The sequence below is a fragment of the Astatotilapia calliptera genome, chromosome 23 (assembly GCF_964374335.1).
Source record: "Astatotilapia calliptera chromosome 23, fAstCal68.1, whole genome shotgun sequence".
Lineage (NCBI taxonomy): Eukaryota > Metazoa > Chordata > Actinopteri > Cichliformes > Cichlidae > Astatotilapia > Astatotilapia calliptera.
Genome location: NC_137443.1, coordinates 6,879,841 through 6,897,789, shown reverse-complemented (window position 1 = coordinate 6,897,789; position 17,949 = coordinate 6,879,841). Strand labels below are relative to the sequence as shown.

General features: G+C 40.7%; 1 protein-coding gene across 2 annotated transcripts in view; it reads right to left on the bottom strand.

The window, feature by feature from the left end:
- ralgps2 (Ral GEF with PH domain and SH3 binding motif 2) overlaps positions 1-17,949 on the bottom strand; it is a 67,511-nt gene that overhangs the window by 26,684 nt on the left and 22,878 nt on the right. For both annotated transcript variants that reach the window (XM_026158733.2, XM_026158735.2), the window contains exons 3-9: positions 17,555-17,685; positions 17,178-17,285; positions 16,420-16,470; positions 7,657-7,740; positions 4,716-4,805; positions 4,520-4,612; positions 3,838-3,964 (exon numbers count right to left, since the gene is read on the bottom strand). In XM_026158733.2, the coding sequence (XP_026014518.1) occupies positions 3,838-3,964; positions 4,520-4,612; positions 4,716-4,805; positions 7,657-7,740; positions 16,420-16,470; positions 17,178-17,285; positions 17,555-17,614 (613 nt within the window). In that variant the 5' untranslated portion in view covers positions 17,615-17,685. The remainder of the gene's footprint in view (positions 1-3,837; positions 3,965-4,519; positions 4,613-4,715; positions 4,806-7,656; positions 7,741-16,419; positions 16,471-17,177; positions 17,286-17,554; positions 17,686-17,949) is intronic.

Genomic DNA, 17,949 nt, shown 5'->3' with positions numbered 1-17,949 from the left:
CACAGCTACCACTACTCAGCAACAGCAAGCTGGAGTTGGAGCACCACTGAGCTCAATTCTGGCATTCTGTAAAAATCTCTCTCCCCTAACAAGAGGCCAAAAACTGAAAATACACGCTACAGCATCGCATTAATAAAATTACACTGGGACTATCATAAATATTAACGAGCTCTTTATCAGTGACATCCTGTTCAGAGAAGTGTAGCACCAAGCTACAAGAACACAAAGGATATTTTTAATCCGTTTGTGCAACCAAGCAGATCGCGGCCAACAGCTGTTGGTTCAATTGTGTAATTGAAATCGAAAACTTTATTATTTTTAGCGTTTAAAATCAGATGCAAATCAAATAGGTTTTATTTTCTTCCATGTGTACAGTACCTATGATCCTGTATTAGATATTAGATCACTTGTCGAGCAGTGTTTAGCAACACCAAAGACACTGGTGGCAAAGTTTTGCTACTGATATACTGCTTTTGCTAGACAAGGTGAAGGTGAAAGGACAGGAACTATTTTAAACTGCATGAATGGCTTTATTCCTAGAGTTAACTCATATGTTTCTATGGGCTCTTTGTCCCTACACGATTTGCTAGAGATCAAGGATGTGAGCTTAGACAGGAGGCAGCAATGTCTGCCAAACCTAATAGTAGGTCAGAGATCAGACTGTTGCGCATATACACAGTTCAGCACAAATGTGTCACTGTAGAGCCAACACATGACTCTTTCTCCAGACCGTTTATTGCCAGTGATAGGCATCACACCCAAAAATAATGGAAATTGAGCACAGTCACAAACATGTCAAGAAGCCATTCAAATAAAGTTTAGGAAACAAAACCTTTTGGTAAGAAAAACAAACAACAACAACATGGTAATTTCAGCCCTCTGTTCTAAGTTGGGACTTTAATTTACGGCAACACTCAAATTCAGCAGGTTCTGTGTTTAGACACCAGAGAGGTCAATATGCGAACATCAAGAGAAACCAAACACAAATTTATTCCTTAAGCACACCCAACACTTAGCTGGGAGTGATGCTCTGGAACAAGCACTGCGACTTTCAGTCTCCTGCTCATTCATTCCCGTTTTCTCCACCCTGGAGGAATCGGGAGAATTTACGATTAAGGGAAATGTGCAGGAGCAAGAAAGTGGCAATTTCTCTTTCTCTTGAGCGCCAGGTTGGCTCGATCCAGTCCTGAGGCAGCCAGTTAGTTGGTCACACATCCACAAGCATCATAGACAAGTTTATACTGTAAGGAAAGACCATGCAACTCCCACATATATGCCCTAGAAATCCCCACCCCAAGACAGAGCAACAAATGACGAATGACAAAAGCTTACCGAAAAGTAAGTTTCCTTTTGATTAACATATACACAATGACGACACAGTTTAGATGTGCATTTGTCTTATTGTTTTACAGACATCCATGATGGAGCAGTGTGGGAAAATGGGTCACCTAAACTTTCTTTAATGGCAAACAGACTCTTGCGCGCTGCGTATTTCCTTGTGTCTGTTTGTTTGTGCATACTTGAGTGTCCAAGTCTGAATCACACAGAGGTAGCTATGATACAAGGCTGATTGAAAGGGGGGGGGACTGTGGTAGGTTTTAAAAAAGTTATTTAGCCAACCTGAAGTCAAAACAAGAACAAACAGTTCAGCTATAAAACCACACACATGGCATGAACGTTTTCCTTGCAACTCGTAAGGGATTCCTGTGTGATGTCATACCGTGGAGCCAGAGGGAAAAAGGAATATGAATATTCAAGGGAAGGAAAAAAACAAAACCTTTTTAACGTGTCCTAGTGATTCATGTGTTTGTTCCTGCTAAAGGGAACTTTGATTTTTCATAAGAGAGCAGAAAATTTATGCTCAACATTCACCATTAAGCCAAAGGGAGGGGGGGGGGGGGAATCAATGATGTGTTACAAAGATGCGAAAGCTTCTGAGGAAACAGACAGCTTACTGCTTACTGACTGACAAATGATTGTCGTAGTGACGTAAAGACAAACGCAGGAGGGAAGTTTGGCTTTTCAAACCCAGACGCTTGTCATTAAAGTAACCTTTAGCCCATAAAGATAAGAAGCTGAGTGCAAGGCATCTTAATGGATACTAAAAGTAAACTAGGGATTATTTATTTTTGTTTATTTTAGTGTTTTCCATTGAAATTTTTATAGACGATGATAAAAATCCCAAATATGTGAGTCACTAGAACCATTACGGCTACTTCTGCAGAGAAGGGCTAAATTATTGAGCAAGTTCAAAGTTATTTAGAAATGCATCTTCAATCCTTTTGGTTATATGGTACACACTGTGTCAAACAGAGGTGATTAAAAAAATACTATTGCTAAATAAAAAGTTTTTAAAATGCACAACATCTAGTCTCCCATGGTGTAACAAACTATTGAGATACATAAGGTTTGATGTTACTCAAGAACATTACTCACACTCAAATGTTGGAATAAACCACCTTGCACCTGTTGTACAAGCAAATACAATAACTCTCTAGTCACCCATTTATTCCTCGCTTTATATCTACATGAATCAATTTTTAATTTACAGCATATGAGCAATTTGGATAAAACATGTGGTGTTGTGTTGAGTCAGCAAAAATGCTAAAATGGAAATCTGGACTTCCAACTGCCTTTTTTTTTTTTTAATCCAAAGTTTATGGTTGGAAATAAAAGTGCTTTCAAAGCAAAAATCCTACATCGCATCAGCTTCTCTAGCTTAAACCAGACCAACATTAACTTTTATTTCATCTTTTGCCATTGTTGATTTCTAGAAATCAAAATCTGGCAAAAGTGCTAAGCCTCATCATTTCTTTAGATTTTGAAAGGAAAATTGGAAATGGGTGTAGTGATTTTTTTTTTAAATGAGCAAACATAAGTGGAAATACAGTATAAAAAGACAAAAGGGGTTTTGTCTTCAAAAATCCGTATTTGGTATGACCAGTTTTATTCTTAAACACAGTCTGAACTTTTTTAGCTCAGCTTTCTGGTAATTTAAGTAGTCTTCAGGGATAGTTCTCCAGGCTTCCTAAAGGACTATTGTACCTCTTGCGCGACCCCGTCGTACATACCGCAGATGATCTGAATGAAAGCTTTCAAGTTTGGATTCATCACTCCATCAGACCTGTTGCCACTGATTTTCAGTCCAGTTCATGTGTAATTTGGCATGCATCAGGCGTTTCTCCCCGTTTCTCTTTCTCAAGAATGGCTTCTTGACAGCCACCCATCCACTGAGACCATTACTAATGAGGCTTTGGCAAACAGTAAATGGATCGACTGAAGGGCCAGATGTACTCCACAGGTCCTGTGTCAGGTCTTTGCTGGATTTGTATTTCCTCATTTCATGACTTTCAAATACTGTTCATCTGCTGTTCATCTGAGATATACGTTTGACTAATAGCTCTTTGGATATCAGCTTTGGTGAATAAGATACTGTCAAATTGTTATCTTTAAGCACTTTTCTACAGGCAGTGTGTCACAGCAACACAAAATGTGTCCCCATCTCTTTATATATGTCCATCCCTTGGGTTGGATGCCTTTTTGTGCTTACAGGGTTCATAGCTCATTGGTTTTACCGGGGGGGAAAAAAAAATCCATCTGAACATAGTCTGATAGCAATTTAACAAATTTTTCCTCCAACTACCATTTCTTCCTCAACACAAGAGAAAAAAGCTTTATTTCTTGGAAGTAAAATATAAAGAAATGAGGGGGGGTGCAAGCTTTTTTGCACAGACCTATATTAGACTAAAACTTCACCTTTCGTAAGAGGGGGGGGGCGGGGGGGGGGGGGGTGCAGTAGTTACCCGCTATGCATGCATGTAGATTTGTGTCTGTTACCTAGGTATGGTATGCAAGAAACCATGCTCTGGCTGCTGATGTAGTCTCTCAGGCGTTTATAGTTGTCTTCTTTGGACATCAGGTAATCAAGCCGGTCAAACGTTGCCTTGTCCTTACGATTAAGTAACTACACACGAAGACAGGGATAAGGAGGGAACAAATTAGGGCTAAGATGTACAAGTGGAAAGATTTTACCATAAAAATATTTTTAAAAGAACCTCCTGTGGTTTTGCAGACCAGAGGTCAAGAAATTTCCAGCATTACATCACAACATCATTATGTTATTATGTAACTTCTACATCTTCGCTGAGAACACTGACAGACATGTTTGTAAAACAGACACTGATTTAAAATTGAATAATGAATTCAAAATGTTCACCATCCATAAAGATCGTGTCAAGTTCGTGTACAGATACTTGGCATTTCACTGAGACGCTGACATCTTTCTAAAAGTAATCAGAGTTCAAGGGAAGTGTATTTGTTAACGTCTCATTTTCCTTGTGAAATTAAAGTTTCTGAAAGTTTTAACTCTTTTATTCATTACGCCATGTCACTTGTGCTACTTTTATTATTCTCCGTTTATGTGTCCAGTGTTTTGGTGCAGGCTTTGGGGAAATTCCTGCTTATTGACAGCACTCTACTAATAAACTTGTGACATCAAAGCACAGCAAATATTACTCACCGCCCAAGTTTTGGTTAGCCTGAAGATGGGAGCACTTTGTAACGCTGACACCACTGCCATTACCGCATGGAGGTTGTTCATGTCACACAGTTTCTGTGAGTAGTAGTAGAGTACATCAAACATACATGAAGTTGAATTGGTACAGCAAACATTCGTGTGGATAAAACAAAGTCATGTCCTGGGTGGACTTGTGTACCTTGGCAGTGCGAATATACAGACTCAGCACCTCGGCTCTGATCTTCAACGTCTGTGCATGGAGGATCTCTCGTACCACCCAGAAACTTGTCTAGAAAAGAAAAGAAAACAAACAAAAAAAAATACTCACAAACAAGGACTACAAATGACCAAGTATTACAGAAAATCCCTTTCAAGTAGGGACAAAGGGTAGTTCTGCTTCACAAAATCTCCTGATTTTGAATCGAGAGCCAAGACTTGAAGACCTGTGTGACAACTCTTAATTAAAACGGTTATAAAGCAGAGCAGCAGAGCGCATGGCAAACTGCAGAAACGCTACATTAGTCAATTGGAAATTAGCTCTAGAGTAAAAGAAAGACCTTCAGAGAAAAATCCAGCTGATGCACAAGGGATACGCACGACAACTCCTGATACTTCAGCTAAGAAAGCAGGAGGAAACAGGGAATACGTGCCTTTAGAGTAGTTGGCTAGACCGAGAATGATGTCGGAAACCTGTCTCTTTAGGGAGAGCGCTGGCAAACCAGAGCTCTGATTACACATGCACGCAGACAGACAAGTCAGTGAATCAATCAGTGTTTAAGCTCCTGGGAGAAGAAGAGAATGGAAAGAGGAAAAGGGAGAAGAGTAAAAGAAGAAGAGGGGTAATGGGAGGGGAAGTTAGCTTCAACGCCACAGGGCTCTAAGGGCTTCAAAGCCAACAGCTGTCTGCACATTGTGTTCTGATAAGAGACGAAGACTGACCATCCCTACTGTTTCGTCGAACACAAAACTCTTTATCTCTTTCAGTTTCTGAATTACTTTCTGACTTTTCCACTTGCACATTAACTGGCTTTGCCTATGTGGTCAACGTTCCTTTTTGTGTGTCTCCATCTACAAATTCAGTGTGTGTGTGCGTCAGCTTCACTGTGCTTTTAAACAGTCAGGCTGTGCATAAATCCTAACCTATAGCTGTCTCTGCAGACTTTTTCCTGGAAACAGCACTGAGACTTGTTTCAGAGGTGAGGAGCTCAGGAGTGAACAGATAAATTCATTCTCCCTCACCATGTCCTGTCTTATAAACACATATTACTATGAGGTAGCATTGACAGGAAACAGAGCCATGTGCTTTTAATTTTCACCGTTTCACATTAAGCTTTATGGGAAAGGATGATGAAAATGGACAGAAGACACACAGCACAGATGGTGGACCCCGACTCCACTGGCGTCCACTTTAATATTCATCTACTGCTTTGAGGAAATGACCTCCCATAAAGAAGCAGCTCCCACTTTCAAAATGAAAAACTGAAATCCTGTTACATTTAACTTTCGCCTCATCTATGCAGTAGAAAAGACTTTCCAGTAAATGACTAAATTTGATTCCAATCTGGGAGCAAAGCATGCTGTAGCTTCACATTTAGGTTCCTCAGCGGTCTAACTTGATATCTGAGGTCAATCTGGACGGAGCATGGCTCCAAAAATCACGATCCCTTTGGGGTTCGTTACAGAGCATGTGCCTGTGTCTGCTTTGGCCTCAAAAACTGTGCAATGATGAGATCACTCATGACAACAGCGCTCTAGATAGTTGCATTCACAAAGTGCTCAAGTGTGCCTGAGAGAGGGCTTCCTAGACAGGGCCGTGTCTGTAAGGGTATGCCTTGAAACAACGATGATGTTTTCGGGACTGTGTTTATGACCGTATCAATGCCTCCAGATGGAGCTACAAGGCCCCAAGATCTCAATAATCATAAATAAGAGGAAGCAGACAGATCCAAACATGAGCTGATATGTGGAGTGACCAACTAATGACCTGAGGAGAGAAAAATAAAGGATCGAGACCAAGATTTGGCTAACGATGGGAACCGCAGCTGATGATGGTATGATCCAGATGTGCTGCTAACGTATGTTCCATAGTAAAGATGAGTTCGGGAGGGAGGAGAAAAAAAAAAAAAAAAAAAAAAATCACAACAATTCTAATTTGTTTAGGTTCATGACCATTACATCTTTATTAACCATCTGATTCCTTGTTTATTCAATAAAAAGGTCCCAATTTGTCTCTACAGAAAACTAAAGAACAATTAAAGTGCACTCATCATATTGTATCAAATGAGCTAGCCAATTCTTTTCTGCTTCACTGGCTCCGAAAGCAGTGTGCCAACAAAACAAAGACCGGAGGACAGAGAATATGGCTTTAGCTCAATTACGGGGCTTTCTGGGACTCTCTGTCCTCCCAGTCCAGGTTCCATTATCCAAAAAGCTCATTTTCCTTGGCTGCCGGCAGCTGTGTGTGTTCAGCTAACATCTTGAATCCCTGTTTGGGGTGTGCTATACATGGAGAAGTTTCCACAGCAACGCATTCCAGTTAGATAATCTCATATTAGTACTGGAGGGCAGTAAAGAGGGTCCCAGAGGAATTTGGCAGAAACACTGGAAGTGGATTAAAGGGCACCGCTACCCCTTGAAGCATTACCAACAACTTCCTGTTTGATGATGTCACGGGGCACTGAGGGATCAAGCCAGACGCACTCCTACAAGCACACATGCAAAACCCCATGAATGCCAGAAAGAAGGAAAAACCAAGGACAAGAAAAAATGAAGGGGGGAAAAAAAAACAAAAGCTACTTTTCCTCAAAGCAGCATCACCTGGGGACCATTTATGATATATATAACTCTGTCAATAGCAGGGAGGTGACATAAGGGACTATAAAGAGCTGCCATGACAAACAGTTTAAAAACAACCACCTCTGGGAAAGCAAAGTTGATGATTTGGTACATGGAAGAATGAAAGCAGGGGATGCGGTGGAAAGAAGAACTTTATTCCCTCCATTCCTGGATAGCCAAGACACATAAATCTATAAACTTAGAGCAGGACTGTTTCTCATCCTTTTTTCCTTCTTTCTCTGTTGAGGCTTTAGAATGATTTGAAATAAAAGGGCAATAAGTGTAAATGGTGATCCCCGTCTCACCTGGTTGAACCTGCAGGTAAAGGCCACAACATTTGGAGCAGAGCTGTGCTTCTCCTTCTTGTTCCAGCCACAACTTGACAGCTCCTGAAATCACAGAATCGGGGAAATAAAGATTATGTAGCGAGTCACAGATCTTTTTTTGCATACGCCAGCATTTTATTTGATGTATTTAACAGTCTAGTCAGGGTCACACTGTGGGGAGAGTACCAGAGGTAGGGAGCACAACGTAAGAGGAGAAAAACACAGATGAGAACGGGAAAACCGCTGAAGACAAGATCGAGGCAAAGGTTCGGACAGATTAATGAACTGCTGCCCAAAACAACATGTTCTTCATCAGTAAAGTCTGCGCTTTCCACTGATACACGTTTTCATCTAGACGAGGATCTTCAAAAATAATTAGTCTCCTGAACAATAAATTGATGGATACAAATTACCTGCTGGTAAGCTTATCCATGTTCTAAACTCACCGCTTTCGATAACAGACAAACAACACCTCAAGGAAGGTATTAGCAACAAGCATTCAAGGATTCAGTGAAGAACGAGGACAGCATGTTGTAAACAATTGCCTTTGACAACAAATGAGTGTAAAATGAATAACGTCAACTTTTCTTTAAACTGATGCAAAATGTGTGCCTCTCAATCCAGATGAATATTATCAAAGACTTAAAAGGATTCTTCGTAAAGGGGTGCAAAGACAGTCAAGACCAGACAAAAAAAACAAAGTAGCAAAACAGAAAAAACTTAAGTGTTAGCTTCTAATCATTGTTTTTCTAGTCATTTTTCCTCTTTTTGTGTCATTAAAAATAAATCTGATGCTCACTTCAACCAACTGATGGCAGTTGTGCCGTGGCAAAACCAAAGCACAGAACAATGGTAACAATTTAAATTAAGACATTTTGGTGCAAAGGTGCAATTGTTGCACACTGAGGATTTAAATAAGCACAAGCAATGTATTTTGCTGAGCTTAAAAACATAAAGACACTAAAATGTAAAAGTACTGACACACATGTAAGAGGATGTAATTAGCACTGGAATGGCTTTTGTCATCGTGGATCATTTTAATGTGGGCAACTGAAATGCCTGCTCACTGATTTTCTGTCAAAACATTCTCAATTAATCACTTCAGCACAAAGAGGAGCAGCAGCTTCAGCTGCTTTGGAAAATAATTAGGGTACATGTTATCGAAAGGAAAAAAAAGTGATTTTTGGAAGGTAAACAAAGAAAATCCCCTCCTAAAAGACCAATTTCTTTCTGAATACCAGGCCAGAGTGAGTGTGGCTTTCTGCTGATGTCCTCAGCGATTAGGTAAAGCTGGAGACCACACACTGCACTGCAACAGGAACCCGGGACCTCGTATGGCCCCTGCAGGCTGTCCACAATCCAGGGACACTGACATAACAGTAGGAAAAATGTTGTGCAAGCTCTCCTGCTAATCCCTGCCAGCATGGCTGAGTTAGGCTACAATATAAGCAGCTGAAAGAGACTGCTGCTCCCCCACACAATACCCCCTGTGAGGCAGTCAGACTGTCTGGAAGTAGCAATCTCCACCCAACTGCTCGCAGCTCCCTGAACTGGACCGTATCACCGTGTCTACTTCTAAAGAGAAGCTGTGCTCGTTCAACGGTGAGTCTCCAAGCTGAATCCGCCGGTGGGAGCAAAGATACAACATATCAAATACAGATGTTAAAAGCAGACACTCGTGCGTGGGCGAGGTGATGCTTGGGATCCATTTTGCCTGAGTCAGGATGAGGATACAAGTAAAGGAAAAAGGAGTGCAATGGAGCAAAGATGCAGGCACAGCAGTGAGGCTGTAAAATAAAACACTGCAGAAACCCTAACACAGCATCTTCCCACAAGGTTTTATTAGACCACGCGGGGACTCCGGTGTGTTTAACTGTGCCGTCCCCGTCACAGGATACAGCTAAAATAGTGCCCTAATTGTTTATTTTACATCAGTCCTTTTCAAATAATTGCTTCCTTGTGTCCTGACATAATGCCAATCATTTTTCTCTCCTTCACTTCCACATAACTTTGGTGATGACTCCTAAAACAAACACACAGTTAGGAAGTGGTAGCGCTAGTGTGCTCAAACCACCACTTGCCCACCCAGGTAGGCTGAACACCTGAAAAGGGGGCATACAGACAGACGTTGGTGTTTTGTCGTCACTCGGGAAGGCGACAAAATTTAAACAACTTGTACAAAACCTTCATCACTAAACCACCTGGGCCAGTCTTCTAATTTAACCACCCATCCGTGTTTGAAATCATTTAAGTCCAGTCTCCTCATGTGAGACCATTAGGCCATTAGGATTTTATTCCCTTTATTTTTCCTAGGTCCTTTATAGCCTCATTTCACACTAAGGCACCACAAACTCTGACAACAGTTGAGTGTTTGGAGAAGGGCTTTCACAAAGCAGCTCTGGTAAGGAGAGGGTTTAAAATTCTGCAGTAAAAGAGTGCAGTAAAAGAAAGAAAAAAAAAACGTCTGCTACGCCAAACCACAGACAGCCTGTCGTTTCCACACGCTGGTCTGGCTGAGCAGCATTTTCATTAAAGCGCAGTCCCGTGGGGCTGATAGGAGCCAGATACATTTACATTGTTGGGTCTGTACACTTAAACTAAGAGCTGTTAAAGAAATCTGAAGTCACCTCTGGCTGAACGATTGATTATACGACCTACAAGTGACAAACAATAGCCGAGGTGGTTTAAAGGGTATCATCAACCAAAGACATTAAAATAAATGAGACACCATCATCAGCCACAACAATCTTAAAACTTCTTAAAAAACGGACCATATACATCTTCATAATCACCAAAGTTTGACTTGGTTTGTTTAGCAAAAGCTAAATAAAACGATAAGCTGCTGCTTGGCCACCATTCGCGATGAGCTCGCGTGAGCTATCACAGCACTTCCTTTTTTTAAATTCTTTTATCTACTGGAAACCTGTGTCGAGATGCAAGGAAACAGTTAAAGCCCACAGGCCAAGAAAGGAAGAGCTGATGAAGATGAGAAACAGAACGGAAAGAGAAGTAAGATGAGAAAGGGGAGGCAGTGAAACTGAAATGAAGCTTGATAAAAGCAGAGAGGAGACTGTAGAGATAAGAGTTTAAGTGACAGGAGGGCCGATACTGGACTCTGGTTGTCTGTGCGCCGATCGAGAGGTTAGAATCTATTGATTTGCTATTTTGTTTCTGTTGTCTTAAGACAAAAAAATAAAAAAATAAAAAAATACATTCATCTCAGACAGTCATGAACTATAGACTTGGCAGGAACTCAAGCCAGCAGCAGCAGCCCCCATTACCTGGCTATGCACACACCGTGGAAAGAATTACTTTTCTAAAAGTACATTTATTTATGTAATTCAGTACACGCATTTTATGCTTTATTATACTCAAACCAGAAGAAGCCGTGTTGCTATAAAGAAGACATCAAACTGTATTTGTCAAAGATGATATATGCTTACACAAAAATCAAATATAATTAAGACCATATTGCAGTAAAACTGGACTAAATCATCTCTGACAATGGAAAATTTGTCCATATGGTTCTTCTGTCTCTACTACCAAAGCATTATTTTCTCCAGCTTTCACTGTGATCAACATGTCCAGATCATCATGCTGACAGGCTGCAGTGTAAGAAAGATTTCCCCCGGCGTTTGTTGTGCAGCAATAAAAGTTTAATCTCTACATTACATTACTGTGCAGATCTACAGGGACCTACAGAAACTTTTACGTGATGCTTCTCTTATAGTTGTAATTGTATGGACAGCAAAAGGGGGGGAAACGTTTTAGAAAATGTTACTTTATCTGGCATCCAGGGCTGGAAGAGACTAAGCCAAGATAGGCCTGAGAAAGACAAACATAACTTGCGTCCAACTACAAGTCAGCCTGTTCTGAGGATTTCTGCTCTGGGTTCTCAGACGTGAGGATCTGACATACTTTTCAGCGGTACGTAAAATGCAATCTGATAGTTCCCTGAGAATTGGAGCAAAACCTTCCAGCCAAAGCCACAAAATTACGTACTTGGCTGTTGTCATGACTGTGTGTTAAAAACAAAAAGGCAACCCTCTGCCTCTCAATCCGCTCTGCATCACTCAACTACTTTTCCCCCGCAGCTTTTATTTCATAATATCCAGCTGGAGATCTGATTATGAAATTAGAAATACCCTGCTGGGACTGAAAAACTGAGAAAACGAAGGGTGAAAAAGTCAGCCACTGTCACTTTATTTCACCTAAATTCATCTATAATTTACCTTTTTTTTTATTTTACTTTTCCCCCTTTTGTCAGCTGATCAACCATACTATAGCAAGCAGCTATACATTCCAGTTCAAACAATAAACACCAGCCAATGCTAAAATCCATTAGTAGTCAATACTTTGTAAGTTCAAATGAGAGAAAAAGATTTGCAACAAGACCCCCACATCCATTCCTCCCGCTCTCTCTGTGATCCATCTTGTCACTTTAATGGCAAACCAACAGCCAAGGAACATAACAGAAATTCATTTGGGGGTTGTAGCTCAGTCTGGTCTGCAGTATAGATTATTTTACCATTGAAAAAAAATAAATATCTTCTGGTGTTTCCATTATTTATACCTGTGCTCCAAACTGAGCACAAAGACACTGACAATGCTCTCAAGCTCTGTTAATTTCTCTTTGTACTGCATTGATGAGGGTCCATTACGTAGTGGAAGTAAATTACAACAACCCTCAGGTCTGGCAGAGGTTTATGAGCTGTCACTTACGCATCATAAGAAGCAGATGTGTTTACATTCTGTGTTTGCTGTGAAGGACAGACATGTTATACTCTGATCTCTTAAACCTGACGCTCACGCTGCTTTTCCAATCAAAAGATAAATAGAATAAACTATGTTTCCTGTTCAAAGTGGCTGGCCAGACATTATAGCATCTCTCCACACCATTTTTGCTGTATATATCCACGGGTCCCGTGTAATCTTTTATAGCTATTGTGACAGACTTATCTTTTCTTCTTCATCCAGATAACTTGGCTAGACCTCTCAGGCTCTCTCTTTACGTCATGACCAAGATACACAAATTACTGAGAAGCTCTGTTCTACTATAATATTGTCTGGGGCAAATATTGCAAGGTCATGCCAGAATATCTGCTTGTGTGTCATGTATGCATGCAAGTTTCTCTCTGTGGCCTACTGTCTCACACCAGCTCTCACATTATTATGTTAAGACAGTTATGATGTGTTTATGGAGAGAGGAAAGCAAAAAAGCTAGAACACAAACACCAAAAGGTCAAGTCACAGCTACTTTATGGTCATTTCAGCCAATTTAATGTAGTTAGGGAAGTTATTAGTTAATTAAGTGCAGGACTGGAAGAACAGAGCAGCTCAACCATGAAACTGCTATTGGACAAGCTTGGATTATCTAATGTAAAAACTGCCATAAAGACATCTATAGGAAATTAAATTTTTAAAAAAATTAAATCAAAGCATTTTGCTTTAAATGCACCATTTAAAGTAATTTCCTTCTGCACATCGATACAACTTCAGATGCTTCCGCTAGGTTTAGTTCTCTCCCTGGAACACAATCACCACCAAGTGCACATTTCCATTGAACTTGCCCAAGGAGAAAACATCGAGTTAAAGGGAAGGCTGGGTCAACCTGACCCACTGAGAATCACTTGTGATGACAGATGATGAGATAAGAGAGCTGGGTCTGTGGTTACGAACCAGAATGTAAACAGCCGTTTTCTACATCCTGAGACATTTCAGGTAGAACCTTTACTCCAAAGTACTGGAATTGTGGCATAGGTCATTAAGCCGTCATGCACTGGCACAGAGTATTGAGTCATCTCTCGCCAAATTTGGCTCTTTGCAACTCTGTCCTGTTCCATAAAAAGGAAATTTAAGTTTAAAGGGCAGATGAGATCCAGCAATTAGTGCAGACGGGCACGTACAACATGCTAGTGCCCTGCTAGAGGTCATTTTATAGAGCTCATCCTGTTCCCCATTGAACAAAGGGGCAGAAACCGTCCCACTGATGGGTTTTGACCTTCTACAGCCCTGTCCAGCTCTCCTAGAGTAACTGCCTCTCTCCATGCTCTTGAGACCATGCCAGGAGACACGGCAAACCTTCTGGCGATAAACTGAATATTGATGTGCCGTCCTGGGGAGCTGGAGTACCTGAGCGCCTCGCGACACTGACTTTAGCCAAATGCAAAACTAGTCAACACTCAGAACAGATGAGAAAGGAAAAAAATGATAGTGGCCGCCACCCGTAAAGGCATTCCTTTTTTGGGTGTTGTGTCTAGTGGACCTGCTGTTAATTTCATTAACACTAAAACAGATTAACAACCCCCTCTGCTACTTAACTGACCAGATCGATATCCCAGATGTTTAATCGAGTTCATGCTATACATCGATTAAAAACTTTTCCTTTAATTTTTTTGAGGAGCGTAGGTTTGGGGGAAGAAAAAAAAAAAAAAAAAAAAAGGCAAGATTACACAACTTAAGAAAAAAAAAAAAAAGTAATTTAACAGTTTCCTATTTGGCCAGTGAACAGAGCGAACTGGCAGGAGTGCCTGAACACACACGCTTGGTTTTTTTCCTCCATCATGTGTCTGTGAGGAGGGAAAGAAGGTTGACAGCACTGGAAACTCTCAGTTCTGTTCAAGCATGGACATGTACTTTTTTTTTTTTTTCAGCAAGTTTCCTGAAACAAAAGCACAGTGAGAGCATAAAAAGCCTTACCAGTCCACTCTACCACCTGCCAAGATCCTGCTGGGTCACTCTACATATGGTACACTACGGCATTCATCACCCTCTCAGCACGCCTCTTCAATCAGGGCAGTGGCTCCTTTCCAAATGCCTCTAGTTCACTTTCCCTTCGTTCCCACTTCACGTCAGTCTGCAAGGTACTTCACAACAAACCAAACACGACAGACAAAGCCTGCTTCTACTAAGGAACTTCCGTCTGTTCTTTTCCCTTTTTCCACTGCTCAAACACAAACTATTTGCAAGACGCAAAAGGGCATGTTGTACTATATGAAGCCTAATTCATTAAAACGTGGCTTGATATCAGGCCAGAAAGGTTATGAGCTGTTAGAAATGCAAATGTTGCACATATGCCACAGCAGGAGTCAGACTAAGCCACGCTACAATGTGCTTGTGGTCTGTATGCAGTTTTTATAAGATCACTGCGGTCAACCTTAAACATAGGTTATCCATGTCTGTCAGGAAAGGGCCTGACAGCCAACAGGGGCAAATCATGAGGTCTAACGTTCACAACAGAAAAGGTGTGCAAGAATACGCGAGATACAGATGGCCTTTTTTCGCATAACTGACATATGACAAAGCGTGGGAGCTGTGATCACAGTGGCTTACTATTGCAAAACATGACAGTTAGACATAAACCACATGTACCCTATGTATGAAAGGGAAAAGGAAAAACATGGCAAGGGGGAATTCCTAATGTATAATGTGGTTTAAAAGTCTGGGGGCACCAATGGAGAAACTTCGTATGTACAAAGAAGTTACCTTGGCCACCACCGTAATTTCCTACGTTCATTTTTAATTTATTAATCAGTTTATCATGACAAATAACAAGCTTTAAAATGTTTCTAAAAATGCACACCGAGTTCAGATTTGCTCTGTCCCCTTCTCCTTGATGACAGTTTGCACTTGAACTTAGATGGATTCAAGTTTGCACAAAACCTAATAACCCATGTTATCCCAGCATGATCTGACCATGACCCAAAGCACTTGGCAGTCTGAGTTTAAGTGCTCCATAAAATTTCAACAAGTTTGTGGTCAGGCATCTGTGGAGGAAAGCCCATGACAATCAGCACTCCCTGGATCTATTTTTGTAGAGAGGGACTGATATTGCAACGGGCCAGTGACCCCAAACAACATGAAAATGCAAACCAGAGGCAGGAGCATGACTGATGACAGGAATACCGCTGCTCTTTGGAATACACTGACACACTGGCCAAGTGTCCGACTCCAAATTAGGCAAAAAATATCGACAAATTAGAATATTATGACTAGCCTTTTTATCACAGGTCTTTTTCTTTATCTCAGTCATCTCTTTACACACACCCTTCAGTTCATGGCACAAATCTCTTGGATTTGTTAGTAGACTACTTTTTTCCAGTCATCCACTAGAAATACTGGTTACTACTACAGGGTTTTAACTCACTGAGCTCTATCTGTGATGAAGTAATATTTCTATCTTTCAGTGAATAAAATTAGCACATTCGTGTTGTATTTGTGTACTCGTTTTGGTTGGCTTTGAATACAACTGATCCAGCTGCTACACCCCTCTTAGAAACCTGTCTACTGTCTTCACGTTTCACTTAAATGGCCACTGCTAGTTTTGATGCACCTTTTTTCAAATTGCTATTCTAAACTAAGTGAATGTCAGAAACTAAATATGGCAATGCTTAAGTCTAAGATGAAGTTATTTATTATAATCAACAAAGGGCACAAGTTCATTTGTTGAACAAGGTACTCAAGTGTCTTCTGAAGTTATAAAAGCCAAGTAAACCTGACGCTTAACCCAAGTTAGCTAACATGCACAATGCCACAAATTTGCTTAAATTAAATTGCTGACAGAGAGTGCAGTCTTACATTTTCAACAATATATATGTGAAAACGTTTTTAAAGATTTCAAATGCCCCAAAGGACTGAAAGTTGCTCATCAGTAAAGCAAAAAGCTCCCTTGAGTCCTCCCACTCAGTTTAAATAATTGTCATTCCGTTAACATCGTTTTTCCTCTCCACATTAACTGCTCACCTCTGGCTGGATGGCTTTGAACACAGGAGCATCCATGAGTGTAATCTGGCCCTGAAGGAGAGCAAAAAGGCACCTGTTAGATATACTTTGGTCAAATTGAAATATTTACACAAACTAACGTTTGTCACAATTCCTCTAAGTTCCATGCTGTCATAAAGAAGGTTTATGTAATAACAATTCAACAACTGAAATGCTGATTTTCCTTGTTTTGTTTTTTTAAATTGGGCTTGTGATAATGCACAACCCATTACTCCTAAGACTCCTTTACTTACCTGACACCACCTTGAAAGACATTAATATAACAGGGATTGATTAAATAAGACCAAGAGTGACCTCTTGTGGTGGAATGGGACACAACAAGACAAGCACACGTATTTAAAAAAAGCTTGCAGACGTTCAAAAGATTATGTTCTTTTCATGTGAATATCCTGTAAGGTAAAGCTAGTTCGACAAAAATGTGACATTGTTCTGAGTTTCTTTTTTTACTAGTATTATTATTTTTCCAAAGATGACACTGAAGTCACTGAAAATGGGGCAGAGGCAGCTGTGGGAACTGTCAGCAGCTGCTTGCCACTGCCAGACATCATCAATTATTACTGATGCAAACTCTGACCCCATTTCCCCCTCCATCACCCCATCTCCTCCCGTCTTAAGTCAGCACATCGGATTTTTGCTTATATGCACATTTATAACCCCTCATTTATGCAGGTTAATCAGAAAAGAAGAGACTGTAACAGAAACGCAGAAAATTCACTTACTGCATATTCCTCAGGAGTGACCTTCAGCACATCGAACACAACTGCGTCAAAACTCTTCTTCAGCTCTGAAGATGCCTTATCACTGAGAGATTCTGAGCTGCTGCTCTTCTGGAAGTCACACACACAGAAACACACACACAAACTGATGGCTGGGCTTCTGAGAATTGGATTACCAAATGAAAAAGAGTGGTGATGTTGGTAAGGTTTTGAGATTTGTAAAATGAACACCAAGAAAAACTAAACATAATATATTAAAATGTTATTATTTAATATGTCAGCTGACTAATACTAATATATAATAATTATACACGAAAACCTTTCATAGTTAAGCTATACACAGGCTGCATTTTAAAACACTGACGTGGATGAGGCCTTACCTCAGAGACTGTGGCAGCACTGGTGGAGATACTGGATTGGCCATTAGGGAGGTCCATCATTCCCACACCATCTAGCTCTAATGCAGGAGACCATTCATCATCCTCAGCTACAGCAAAGCCCGCCCGGCCCTCTGACAGAAAACATATACAAAATATATGACAGTGAGCAAATTGCGCACGATATCCTGATCATTAATAGCAGCATTCAAACTGCTCATCTTGCGAACAGAGCGCCATCTACTGGTTGAAATGGGTTGATTTAGACATACTGTCGCAACTACAAGGAAAAATGTACCCTCTCGAAATTAGTTATGATGTAAAGAAATGCTGGTTAAACGGTTGTGAGGTTCAGCTATTGGTCCAGAATGCCTGTGCACACCATATGGATGTGCACA